At 43.7% G+C, this 14,060-nt stretch overlaps 1 protein-coding gene across 1 annotated transcript in view; it reads right to left on the reverse strand.

Annotated features, from left to right (window-relative positions):
• The window catches only part of UNC80 (unc-80 homolog, NALCN channel complex subunit), a 195,780-nt gene that overhangs the window by 53,856 nt on the left and 127,864 nt on the right, over positions 1–14,060 (reverse strand). The window contains 10 exon segments of the mRNA XM_054970127.1: positions 393–489; positions 1,547–1,685; positions 2,883–3,017; positions 3,717–3,985; positions 4,886–5,066; positions 6,980–7,081; positions 8,297–8,386; positions 9,858–9,952; positions 11,906–12,089; positions 13,350–13,436. Of these exon segments, the coding sequence (XP_054826102.1) occupies positions 393–489; positions 1,547–1,685; positions 2,883–3,017; positions 3,717–3,985; positions 4,886–5,066; positions 6,980–7,081; positions 8,297–8,386; positions 9,858–9,952; positions 11,906–12,089; positions 13,350–13,436 (1,379 nt within the window).

The following is a 14,060-nucleotide window of genomic DNA, read 5'->3' on the forward strand; positions in this document are numbered from 1 at the left end:
CCAGCCAGCTTAACTTTCAGTGGGAAATGGGGTCTTGTCCTCTTACACCTGGTCGTGTAAAACCTGGCCATGTGTGTGTTTTACATGCCATCTGACTTATGATGGTGAGTAGTGACCCTGCCAGTACTCCCAAACACAAACCATGGCTGTCTGGGCGCTTGAAAAGTCACACAAGGGGGGGCACAAGAGTGCCTTGTTGCTGGACCATGGCTGTCGGAAGGAACTGAGCAAAAAGGTGTGTTTTTGCCCTTCTAGGAATGCACCCTGGCCCAAGAGAGGCAGAGGCAGCGCCAAGAAGCCTCAGTTCTAGAAGGTTCTGGGTGGTATTCTGTGCCATAGGTGTGCCACAAAAACGAAACTAATAAACAACCCCCCCCCCAAATAATTGGTACCTTCGGAATGACTCGGGGGCATAGGCCACAACTGTTACACACAACTTGATAGCCTCACTGATCGAAAAAGTCAGGTCCTCGTTGCCATAGCAGAAATCTGAAAAGGAGGGGGGGGAGAACAGGATATACATGTTGTGGAAACAGAGGCAACACACACAAGGGCCATTTCCACACGGCTTACCTTGTTCCGGAAAACAGCAAAATCTCGCACGAAATCGCGCGAGAAGACGCTGTTATCACATGAGAAGACACTATTATCGTGCAAGAAGACGCGATAACAGCGTCTTCTCGCAAGATTTCACACGAGATTTCGCTGTTTTCTGGTACAAGGTAAGCCGTGTGGAAATGGCCAAGGCCAGCAATTGCAGCCCAGCAATTAGGTGACCGGACCCTAAGGGATCCCAGTGGGCTCAGCCAGCCTCTCTGTGCCATAGCAAGGGCAAAGCACTCTCTTTCAGTCTCAGTTCTTGATTAGTTCCTTAGGGCTGGTAAAAGGATGGTAGCACATAGGGGGAAAAATCTGACCCATCCCAAATTTAGATGAGTTGGATTACTAATCTAATTTTTTTTAAAAAAAAGAACTTTAGGAAGCCTGCAGCCAAAGAGCTGTCTGATGAATTAAAACCATTTCATGAATTCCAGTTTGCATCTCCCAAGTTTTTTGCCTCTTGGTGTATTCTTTGGACTATCAGGCCACAGCCCTGCAGTGGCAGAAGAACCCACAACAGACAGGATTCTCCTTCCATGAAACTCTTAACACTGCAGCCACCCACCCATTGAGATCTAAGAGCCAAACTACAAGTGACGCCTGACACAGGTTGGACACTTGTCAGCTTCCCTCAAGTTTTGATGGGAAATGTAGGCAGCTTGGCAGAATGTTGGACAAGTGACAGTTGAAAAGTCCACTGGACAGCAGGCGGAGAGCCAAGCTGCAAGACCAGGACGCCTACATTTCCCATCAAAACTTGAGGGAAGCTGACAAGTGTCCAATCTGTGTCAGGCGTCACTTGTAGCTTGGCTCTAAGCCATAGGTTTAGCTAACCTATGCCCCTTTGGCTTCCTTGTCCACAGTCCACAGCCCTGAAATTGAAGTACACTCCAAAATTATAGTCAAAAGAAACTATAGGAAAATGAAAAAGAATTTTGGGAAATACCTAAAGATTTCAGAGGCTTTTCTGCTTTCACCAATTCTAGAATGTCTAGATTGTCCAGAGTATCTCCTTCCAAGGACTGCAGCAAATCAAACAGGCACTGAGCAGACACCCCTTTGCTCGGTCCATTGCTGGCTGCATCCTGTTCCAAAAATAAAGCATTTCTGATTTGTCAGGTTCTGTTTACATTCACATTTGGAGATGTGACTGCTTTCCATGAAAGCAGCTGTCTTGAATCTAGTGCGTGTACTTTGGCTATGAGTGTTGCATAAATGCACATTCAAGACAGCAACATCCCAAGGTGAATTAAACTTCTGAGGGAGAGAGAGATTTAAACTGAGCCAGATAAAGTTAGGAAGTCAGAAGTGGCAAATAATGAACCTGGATATTTTGTGGAAGAACTTATGTAGGATAGTTCCATCTACCAGTTCTATTCACATGTACCAATGGTCCTTATCATTCAATCTGGTAGAATTTTCCATTCAGCATCCAATATTCAAGGTGTTACCGTAACTTTCAGACCCACAGTTAATACTGATGTGTTCTAATAATTCTTAAGAGGTTAGGATGCCAGTAGAACATAACAGAAACAGTTAACAGTTTTTCTTACAGAACTCAGGGCCACCTAAGTGCCTTCAGTAAGTGACCACATTTTGTCTTTATTTTCATCTTTTATCAGCACAGGCTGACACTTAATAATAATAACAACAACAACAGTGTATACTGATCTTCTAGACAGATCAGTGCCCCCTCAGAGCAGTGAATAAAGTCAGTGTTATTATTATCTCCACAGTACAGCTGGGGCTATGAGAAGTGGCTTAACCAAGGCCTCCTGCAGAGCTCATGGCAGTAGTGGGATTCGAACCAGTGCTGATTCGCAGCCCAGCCACTTAACCACTATGCTACAGCAGTACTTAACAGTGGCCACTTGTACTTTATAATTAAGGCCCTTCTGCTCAGCTGTCTTTGGCCCCTGGAATTTAAAGGGCAGTCCTAAGACAAGTTACACCTTTCTAAAGCCATTGACTTCAGTGGATTAGAAGGGTGTAAACTCTGCTTCAGATTGCACTGTTGGCCAATCAGAATGGTTGAATTTAACATGAATCTAATGGGTGGCTCCACCAGTGTTGTGCATCTGAGGTGTAAGTGGGCACTGTTCTAACCCCCTCAGTGACTGGGCTGAGGAGGATTTGTGCTGTTTCACTTGCAGCACAATCAAATGTGTGCCATAAACTTAGGCCAGGATACATTATCAGCCATAAACTTAGCCCAGGATACAGCTCTCCCAATTGTCACAAAGCACATAAAAACTACAATAGGAAACCCTATTTTTACTCACAGGAAACTCCAGGAGGGGAGCCACGCTGGCAAACAGTTGCAGTACAAATGGCTTACGATGCAGAATGTAAAACTGGCGGCAAGCAAACTCAATGGCTTGACGCAGCTGGGGGTTGCTTTCGTAGTCGGCATAGACCTGGGTGGAAGAGAACATCAAAATGTACTTCTTGACCAAAGGACATAATGGACCTCTGCCAAACCACGCTCAAAAGCCTCACGTGTCCCAGTACTCAAGGCACAGGTGGGCAAGCTCTCTCTTTCCACTTCTTCTCATGCATTTATTTATTTATTTTAGAGTATTTCTATGCTGCCTCTTCAGTGTTTGCCATTTTTTTCCTCTTATTGGACGACCTGATGGGGCGTTATCGGTCTCTAGAAACTGACAATGTGGCGTTTATTCATAAAACACAAGAGGTAAGAACTGCCCCTCTGTTCCCATTGCTGTGAGGAATATTAAATTAGGGTACTAGCACATAAGGTTGCCAATTCTGGATTGGGAAATTCCTGGAGATTTGGGAGTGGAGCCTGAGGAGGGCAGAGTTTAGGGAGGGGAGGAGCCTCAGTGGGATATGCCACAGAGTCCCCCCCCCCAAGCAGCCGCTTTCTCCAAGGGAACTGATCTCTGTAGTCTGAAGATCAGCTGTAATCCCAGAAGATCTTCAGGCCCCATCTGGAGATTCGCAACCCAGAGAAGCAACATCAGCACACACGTTCTACACCAGGAGGCTTCAAGACAACATAGGAGGCCTTCTGCATCGGCCATGGCCTTTCACTCTAGCAGAAGTGACCCACTAGCCCGTTCAATGTGCTCGTTTGTCTCTGACCGGAGCCTCACCTGTAGCATAGTGGGAAGGATCCACTGGTACCCGCTGAGAGAAAAGAGGTGGTTGAAGTGTACGGCTGTATTGATGACAGTGGCAGCATACTGCCTCAACAGCGCACTGTCTTCTGGGTGCAGGATCAGGGCTCCATTGAAAACATTCAAGAACAGCATGATTTCATCCTCCCAGGGAAATTCACTGGGCATCCCCAGGAACATCTCCTCCAGTAGTTTAATCCACAAGCTTTTCTGAAGAGTGTCAAGACCGAAGAGCTCTTTTCCAGCTGGGAAGACAAGGAGAGCAATATTGGGTACAAACTCAGCACCTTGGTTCTAAGCAGGGCTTTTTTTCAGCCGGAATGCAGGGGAACGGAGTTCCGGAACCTCTTGAAAATGGTCACATGGCTGGTGGCCCCACCCCCTGATCTCTAGACAGAGGGGAGTTTACATTGCCCTCCTTGGAGGGCAATCTAAACTCCCCTCTGTCTGGAGATCAGGGGGCGGGGCCACCAGCCTTGTGACCATTTTCTCCGAGGGCAACCCACTGAGTTCCACCACCTCTTTTCCCAGCAAAAAAAGCCCTGGTTCTAAGAAGAATTTCTGACTTTTTGTGAAATCCAAAGAAAACCTCCTGGGTGAGCTACAACCTCTATGGATGAATTTATAAGAGAAAAACTCAGCAGATATTAGTCACTCCTTTGCAAAAAATATTAGTAGCAGAACTGGACTCTCTGTTTCATTATATGTAGCTCATTTGGCCCTAATTTCCTTATCACTATATCATTAAATGTCAGACTTCTTATATCAGCTGGTATTTCAATGTGTTCAGGCAACACAATGGCATTGGAGCGGATCCAACCATCCTCTAAATTGCCTTCCTTCAACGTAAGTGGCTCCTCCTCCAACTTAAGCCAGCTCTTCCTCCAACATGTGGCTCTTCTTCCATCTTAAGAGATCCTTCATCCAGTGGAAGAAACACTTAAGTTGGAGGAAAAGCTTCTCAGATTGGAAGAGGGCTTCAAAGTTAAGCCAAAAGAAAAGGTGGAGTATAAAAATTTTACTCAATAAAGGAATATAGAAGATAAACTCTGCTCAGTAGAGCGGTGGGATAGAGGTAGGATCTACCCCCATTCTCTGTTGAAATGAGCCCTTGGCATCTAATCTCAAGGCTCTTCCCCCAGTACCTTGCGGATCGTTAAAGAGAGAGAACTCGGCATCGATGGCACTGCGAGGGAAGGAGGGTAAGCGTAGCAGGTCCTCTTGTAGCAAAGACACATGGGACTGCTTATGAGCAACAGGAATCTTCTGAGTCAGAGAAATGAGGAACAGAACCCGGCCCACTTCTTCTAGTTTGCGTGTAAACACCTAGTTAAACAGACAAATGGATGAGAGCATTCGCTCTCTCGCTCTCCCATGTGCACACACAAACACAGAGAAAAATCAGGCTACCATTTAGCTGCACACATTTTGCACCGCTGGATCCATAAAGCTTCAGTAGATGCAACTCTAAATTATCGTCCTGCAGTATGATGATAAACATCCCCATCATTTAAGTACTTACGATATGCAGCAATTTCAAAATGTACAAAATAACAACCTAGCAGCAGCAGCAGCAAACTGCAATTAGTCAAAACAATTAACACCGTTAGATGACATTAGCTATCACTCAAACTTTGAACAAACAGAAATTACGTAAGGATGGAATTTCATAATCATCACAGAGAAATCAGAAGCAAACTGGCAGCTGTTGAAGTTTCTTCAAAACTCCCAAGCAACTGCACCAGTCAGCCATCTTATATCTACATTGTGAACTGTTTCCAACACTCCTTTGCGATAATCTAATCTGGACGTGATCAGAGAACGGATAACTGTGGTCAAATCTTATATTTCCAAGATGGTGGTTCTACAGGGGTGCAGAACAGGTTCAGCGGAAACCTACTGGATTTGGTTAAAGGTACTACATGCTACAGAGGAAACCTAGATAACCATTTGCAGAAATGGATCTAGTGGTAATGTTAAGATATGAACCTGCTCCTTTAGGGGGAGAGCAGTCCAAAGCTGAAGCAACCTGACCTCAATCCCTATATTGTCTGATAACATCATTCCAGTCTTGGCTGGACTGAGCTTCAGTTTACTACCCTCACTCAGAGTGAAAATACATGTTGAGAATTACCTGGAGATGCTCAAGTGCAGGATTTTATGTGCGGTCCTCAATTCACATGCAGGCTGTTCTTGCTCAGCGCATGTGCATGCTGCTTTCCCTTTCTGTGATTGCATCTGCAAGTGAGTCCCAATTCAGCTCTGTTTTCGCTGTGAGAAGAAGTACTGTAGGTTCCTTTGACTTGCCAATTTGCATTTTTTTAAGGTGTGAGAAGCTGTCAAGATCTGCATTTCAATGAATGGAAGTGGGGGAAACTGGGATACTTTTAGAAGTTGAGGAGGAACTGATATGGAACACATGAATGTACTCACATGGAGCAAACTGAAGTGTGATTGTGCGAGTGAGTCCATGGAAAGCTGGAGGGGGGACACGTGAAATGAAGTTCACTTGAGCGTCCCTAAGTACTTAATAACGTGTATTTCCAACCTCAGTCAATTGATTCTGAACACCTTTTTAGAATGTCTTGGATCACTACCTTTGATGAAAAGGCAGAAATAGAATTGGATGTCATCTGCACTTTGATGACACTTTACTCCAAATCTCCTAGTGATTTCTTGTTGATATTAAACAGCATGAAAGATAAGATAGAATCCCCACAGAAACTCAAAAGTCTGAGCAGGAGTTTCCCAGCACCATCTTCTGGTACCAGCATCCTACCCATCCCAGACAGCTAGTTCAAAACATACAGCGGATGATGGCATCAAAAAATGCTCAGAAGTCCAGGAAAATCAATAGGGTTTCATTTCTCCTGTCACTGTCCCAGCAAAAGTCTTCAGTGGGGTGACCTAGACACATCCAGTTCCAAAACTGGATCAGATAACCTGATGAAAATGGATCTAGATAATCCATCTCATGAAGAAAGAGTCGTACCACCACCACTTGCTTGAACACTTCATCCCCGGTTTCCAAAACTCCTGAAATGACACAAGGCTTGTCACCTATTTTCTGTATCCCCTCAGCCAGAATTTCCCAAATTATTCACCATTTTTTCATCCAATAGGTCCTTGCTTTGCACGCAGCTATCTTTTGCAACCTCCTCCTCAGAACACAACGGAAATGAAAACACAAACTAGTTTCCTGGATATTCAGTTGCAAAAGATATCTGGTAGAGGGATACCTGTTTCTGAATTAGCTCCTGCCCCTTCTCGGGATGCATGTGTACCAGATTCAGCTGGGGGGACACCGATCGACGGAAAGGATAAATATCACGGACAAAGGTCTGCAAGGGAAGAACAACAAAAAAATGTTGAAACCTATTTTACAAATAAAAATATTTATTTATTTATTTATTTCAATTTATATTCCACCCTCCCCGCACCAGCAGGCTCAGGGCGGATTACATTTCACAACATTCCAATAAAATTTACATTGGGCAGAAAATTTAAAACCACAATAAACGCAATATAAATATTTAAAAGTACAGAAAGCAGCACAGAAAATCGAACAGTCTCTCATCCTACCGTCACTGAAAAATACTTAACAAGGTTAAAAGAAAGTTAGGTGGTGGATACTTCTGATAGGGAGGGCCCCGTTCTCCTCTAATTTGGCCGGCTGGGGCTCAGCTCAACCTCAACCATATGCTTGGCGGAACAGCTCAGTCTTACAGGCCCGGCAGAAAGATAATAGATCCTGCTGGGCCTTGGTCTCATTAGACAGAGGATTCCACCAGGTTGGAGCCAGGACCGAGAAGGCCCTCGATCTGGTCGAGGCCAGGCGGGCCTCCCTGGGGCCAGGGACCGTTAGTAGTAGTTTTCACTGGATTGAAGTGTCCTCTGGGTCATATATAGGGAGATGTAGTTGCAACTGAAGTACAAGTTGTAATAATGAAGGATATTTAGCAGAACTGGTTGGGATCCCCCATCTAAAGTCATTTTTTTTAAATTCAAGTCAAGTAGACATTCTTCCTATTTTTTTTAATCCCCTACATTATATGAATTCTCTTGAATCCAAAATCAAAAATGAAAGTAAATGGTTTTCTGCGTTCTCCCAAAATGACATAACCTACATACCATATTAGCCAGGGGTTCCTAATGTTTTTGAGCCTGCGGGCACATTTGGAATTCTGACACAATGTGGTGGGCGCAGCAACAATATGGCTGCTACAAGATGGCTGCTGCAGGAGATGAAGCCAGCCACAAAATGGCTGCCACAGCTTACCTCCAGTCACACAGTGAAGATTCTTGTGCTTTGGAAGCAGTCCAACCAATCAATCCTTCAATGGCCAATCAGAAGCCATGCTTGGCAAAAGCCCCACTTGGCCCCACCCACTTTCCAAAAAGACTTGGCAGGCATTAGAAAAGATGTCAGCGGGCACAATTGTGCCGAAGGGCACCATGTTGGGGACCCCTGATTTTATGTTACATTTTATGTTACATTTGACATAACTAAGAGTAACAATGGATACCTGGTGACAGAACTAAAAACGTTGACTTACCTTATTATAATGAATAAGGTTCCATCGTTTATCCATTAAAAAGTAGTTAGAAGACTGGGATTCAGGTATGTTAAAAAATTCCAGACATTCCTGACATGGAAAGAAACACATATCAACTCTTACTAAGTGTTCAAATTGTACACGTATCCTGCCAACCCCCTAAGTCCTGGCGAATTTTATCTGACCCTGGTCTAGGCCTCTATGTCCACTAAGAGGCACTTCCAAGTCCAGCCTAGTCCAACTTCGGTAAAAGAACCTGCCTCCTAGTGGAGGGTTACAAACCACACTTCCCAGAGTGTATAATTAAAGGTAGTTAATTAATTTCCAAATATTTTGCAGTATATTAAAGTGACAAAGACCACAGAGTGTTCCACAGTAAATAAATTCACATACAACCAACAGTTAACCATACATTCAATAATCCAATAAATACATCAATAGTTCAATAAATATCACAATAAATATGCATGCAATTGTTGCAAAACAGTCCAACTGGTGGAGAGGATGTAATCACTTCAAAACACTTCAAAACAACAACCATTCATGCAAAATCCAAGAGTCACAGAAACAATGAACCCTTAAAGAGTCTCTTGTATATTTCTGCATAATTGAGTAGTTAAAGGGGTTTGGGCTGGGCACTGATGAATCAGTCAGGACACTTGCCTTTATATAGATAGATTGCGGGAAAATAATCCTTTGGAGCTAGGATGGAACCTACCTTGCTGTCAGCATGCCTAGTTCAGAGTATGCCAGATCATCATTTCAATTAGTGCTTTTTTTCTGGCAGGCACTTAAAGAAATATTTAAGGTCGGTGCTGCAGATAGCCTTCTGCAGGTAGCCTAGTTCATACAATGATCAATATAAGGTGGCACCCTGAATGTAGTGTTGCCTATGGATGGGGATATGACGGAGCTGTGACACAGGCTGCAGCATCACGTAATTTCCAGTAAAAAAAAAGAGTGACAGAGGCAGCTCTAGAAATTGCTTGACACACTAGGAATCGCCAGAAACTCTATAGTAAAACCACAGATTTTCTGGTGATTCCTAGAGCTACCCTAGGTCACTTCCATACTCTTACCAGAAGTGACGTGACACCACATGCAAAGTTGTAGGGTTTTTGAAATTTTTCTTGCAGGCAACTGGAGATGCCCCATCCCTACCAGCAGAATAGGACCTTTATGTGGATGAGATGGGAAAAAATGAATGAATTGGACTTCTACATTTATGTGCCTATGCATAGAGCACCTGTCTTACATATTCCATGTTTGGGGGGGGGGGGTGCATTATCTGCCCCACAACCAGGCAAAAGGGAGAACTGGCAGGATACATGGCTGCACCCGGCATCAGAGACCTAAGAATACTACATTAAACAACTCTAGTCTAGCCACTGTGGCTATTCCAATGTTTATCATGCAAGCTAGTGGGCATTGGAACAAATCTTTCCCTCTTACAGGAAGGTGAAAGTACACATAACCAGTTTTGAAAAAAAAACAGCAGATTTTGAAAATGCAAGCCAAGGAACGCTTTGTGGAATTGTACTAACAAAATAATCCTTCACACCTTTAAAAGAGCTTCAAATTGGGTGTCTTCATGAACTGGTAGCTGGGTTGGGATGTCACATTCATTTTGCCCATGAACCACCAAGGTCTTGGTACCTATGAAAGAGAAAAAGCATTCCATTCCTATTGCACCTGGCTTCAAAAGACCTACATTAATATATAATATCAGGGTAAGTGGTTGGGAAAACGATAATGCAGAACCCGTTGGTCAGTGTTTGCTTATTTAAAAAGATGTGAATAACTATGCCAGAATCAAAACACTTTCATTCGGCCATACCCTCTGCAATCCTGTTTATTCTGCAGTTCTCAGCCATTCAGAAGGGTTTGTATTTAATGACGCTGCGTGTGTCCTTCAAGGGCATCTGAAGCTGACCCAGGTTGATTCAGAACGGAACAATATTTATTTGCCCTTCAAAGTTAGCCTCAAGAAAGAGTGTGACTGCATTGCAGTAGAAGGAGTTAACATAGAATCCACAGTCCTATAGAAACATATATGGAACTCCGTTTAGTGCTGGGGCAGGAAACCTATTTGGTCCAGGGTCCCCAAACAATACAGCAGTAGACCTGTGTTTGGATGTCAGCAGCAGACAAAAGGGTTTGAGGAAGAGACAGGACCCCCTCCCACATTACACAAACTTGAGTCTGGCTTGAACAAAATCTCACCACACCTCTAAGTTTACTTTTAAAACAGAGGGAGGGGCACAAATCGCATCCTGCGAGCATGCGGAGACAGGAGGAGAGTCTTCATCCTGTCCTTCCTACCCCTGCGTATTTTAACTAGCAGAGAAAAGCCATGGGAGGAGGGCTATTTCCATTACGGATGATTCCGTGCATCTGCCGAGAATCTTCTTGGATTGTCCAATCATGCTTTGGCTTCTCCCACTCTGCCAGGCTGAGAACGAGCCCTGTGCGCTCAGGGGTTTGCCAGTGTTCAACACATGTGTCAGGAGTGGCCAATCCCTGTCCTAGGGATAATCCAGGACTCAGTAGTGGCTGCTTTAAAAAAAAATGTTGGATGCTAATTTCACTCGCTGTGTTCAAGCAGGGGTGAAGCAATTTGGTATCACTTCTGTAATCTGTCACAACTCTTCTAATGTTATGGTTGGGTACTTCTTCTCAATGGATCTGGAGGAGCAAAGGAAGTGACCTTATCAGCCAAAGTTGTCCACCATGACAAACCAAGTCCTTTAAATGGGGAGGAGATTGTTAATTTATGGGAATTTAAATACAGAAATGATAAACGTTTATGGCAGTGGCTTAAACACTATCATTTATGGTAGATATTGCCTTAGATAGTTCGTTGTTTGCATTGTTCTCGAATTCAGTAATCCCAGTCCTATTGCATTGTACATTAATTGGCTTATAGTTTCTGATTGTACCACTTTTTATCATGTAATCGGCCTTGAGTCTCAATGAGAGTACATACTAAAAATTTCCTCCATTCCTACCCTCACATTTTTACCTCAGAACTGAGACAATAATGGGTGAGGAATTGGTTGAAACTTCCCAGAGAGGATGTGAGAGGGGGTGAATTCTCTATTGAAGCGATACATATCCTGTTAACAAAGCCTCTGTGGTGATAAAGTAACTTGAAAAGCTCCTTCACAAATGCCTGTATGGTTGTTTAACTTGGGGGTTTGGTGTTGTTTTTTACTTCAAAACCTCTGTTTTATATATTTTGCATTTTATATAACATTCTATTGTCTAAAATTTGTGAGCTATATAGACACACCTGTTAATAAATGGATAGATAAAATTTATTTTAAAAAATGAGAAAGGCAGACTATAAATAAAGTAAATACATTTTTAAAAATCTACACCTATTTTTTCAGAAATCTGGCCAGATTACACTGCTCTCTAGGCAGATTCTTTGTGCCAAATTATAGCCTCATTGTTCTGATTGTATGAGGAAGAACTGTGAAGTTGTCCTAACTATATATCCATAGGAATGTATAATAAATTAAACTAACCGAACAACTAACTAACTAAATAAATACAAGGAATTTAGACAAATGATTCTACTATGTTTCAAAAGGATGAATTTCCTACCTGGCATTGAGGCAGTAACTAGCAGCTTCACTTCACACTGTTCTTTCTTCATAGTCTGTTTGAGATCCTTGAAGAAAAGTCCTTCTACGTAGCCGACCACTTCCCATAGGAAGGTCAGGGTTGCTGAAATGGCATCCATGCCCCATTCGCATGGCGTTCGCACGAAATACATGATCAGTCCCACCTATGGGCCACAAATGGACATAATACTTGTTCTGTAACATACTCATCGGTCTGTAGTACTGTGTGTGTGTGAAGTGCCATGAAGTCACAGCCAACTTATGGGAACGACTCGAGGTTTTCATGGCAAGAGACGAAAAGAGGTGGTTTGCCATTGCCTGCCTTTGTGTTGCAATCCTTGACATTCTTAGTTATCTTCCATCCAAGTACTAACCAAGGCAGACCCTGCTTAGCTGTTAAGATCTGATGAGATCAGGCTAGTCCGGGCCATCCAGGTTAGCGTCTCTATTACCTCATATCTTATCTCAAAGTACGATGTGTAGGCTTGTCAACTTTGGGTTGGGAAATTCCTGAGGTTTGGGGGTACAGCCTGGGGAGGGTGGAGGTTAGGGGGAAGACGGGTTTAGGGAGGAGGGGCCCCAGTGGGATATAATCTCAGAGAGTCCACCCTCCAAAGTAGCCATTTTCTCCAGGGGAACTAATCTCTGTCATCTGAACAGAGATTAGTTCCCCTGTACTTTGGTCACATTATGAGAAGACAAGACACACTGGAACGACAATAATGACAGGAAAAGTTGAAGGAAGCCACATCCTTAAGTTTGCAAGACCTGAGCAAGGCTGTTAATGCTAGGAGATTTTGGAGGTGTAATTCATAGGGTCGCAATAAGCTGGAAGTGATTTGATGGCACATATCACGCACAACTATAGTAGGCCACAGCAGATAAAAAGCCACAGCTCACTTGTGATGCACTGCTGGAGGTAAGCAGGGGCAGAACTGGAAGGGGCATCCACCTACTGTACGGGATATTCTGTAAACTAATTTGAATTAGCCCTGCCTGCTTCGAATGAATGGGAGAATTCTCTCATTCTCAGAGACCCTTCCACTTCTAACACAGGGTCTCTCTAGAAGTGCAGATTTTTAATGAGTCGGGTTTGGGTTCCCCAGATCCAACTCGAGTTCCCTGCAGTCACCCAGAGTTTTGGGAAATGGTTATCAAAAAATAAAGGAGAGCCCAAAAAGCCTCAGAATGCCTCCATGGGGAGAAGAGGGGTTCCTCCCTCAGGCATTTCCCCCATGTCAAAATAGCAGGGGAGGGAGGTTTCCCCCCCTCCCTGTTTTTCTGCTCCACATGGAGTGTTCTGTGCACGTGGAGCAGTAAAAATGAGACCGGGGGGTGAGGGGGAAGAGTCCCAAACCTGCACATCTAGAGAGACCCACAGAAGGTTATGTTTTGAGTTCATCTAGAGACTCAGGACAACTCACCAAGTAATTGAAAAGGATATGGGATGTCTGAGCAGGGAAATCACCAATGTTGAGTAGCAGCTTCCTGAGCATATACATCAATTCATCCTGGGATAAGAAAAGAATGTCTTTCAGTAGCATCACAAAATGTCCAGACACACTTTCATATGTTTAACTTGCTTTCCTTCTGTCTGTCCAACAGATCTCTTGAGTGCACAAGAGAATGCTCATCATCTGTTTGTCTTGCTAGGATCAACAACAGTAATTGAAATAGGAGGCAAGCTTACTATTACATTTCCTAAAGTTCCAGCTCTGAGAGGGAGGAGGAATGAGAACATTTTACTTTACAGATGATGAAACATGGGGAAAAAAGGTCTACTCTGCTCATGGTGTGCTCCTGTCTTGAAGGCTTCCAAGCACTGCAACAGATCTAGATGCTAACTTTGTCCCCCATACACTCAGGCAATACTATTATGGGAACTAATAATAACAACAACAACATTTGATTTATAAACTGCTTTCAGGACAACTTAACATCCACTTAGAGCAGTTTACAAAGTGTGTTATTATTATCCTCGTGACAATCACTCTGTGATGTGGGTGGGGCTGAGAGAGCCCTGACAGAGCTGTGACTGACCCAAGGTCACCCAGCTGGCTTCAAGCCAAGGAGGGGGGAATCAAACCCCATTGTCCAGGGCCGTTTCCAGACGGCTTACCTGCACCCGGGACGTC

Source organism: Eublepharis macularius, chromosome 2, assembly GCF_028583425.1.
Source record: "Eublepharis macularius isolate TG4126 chromosome 2, MPM_Emac_v1.0, whole genome shotgun sequence".
Taxonomy (NCBI): domain Eukaryota; kingdom Metazoa; phylum Chordata; class Lepidosauria; order Squamata; family Eublepharidae; genus Eublepharis; species Eublepharis macularius.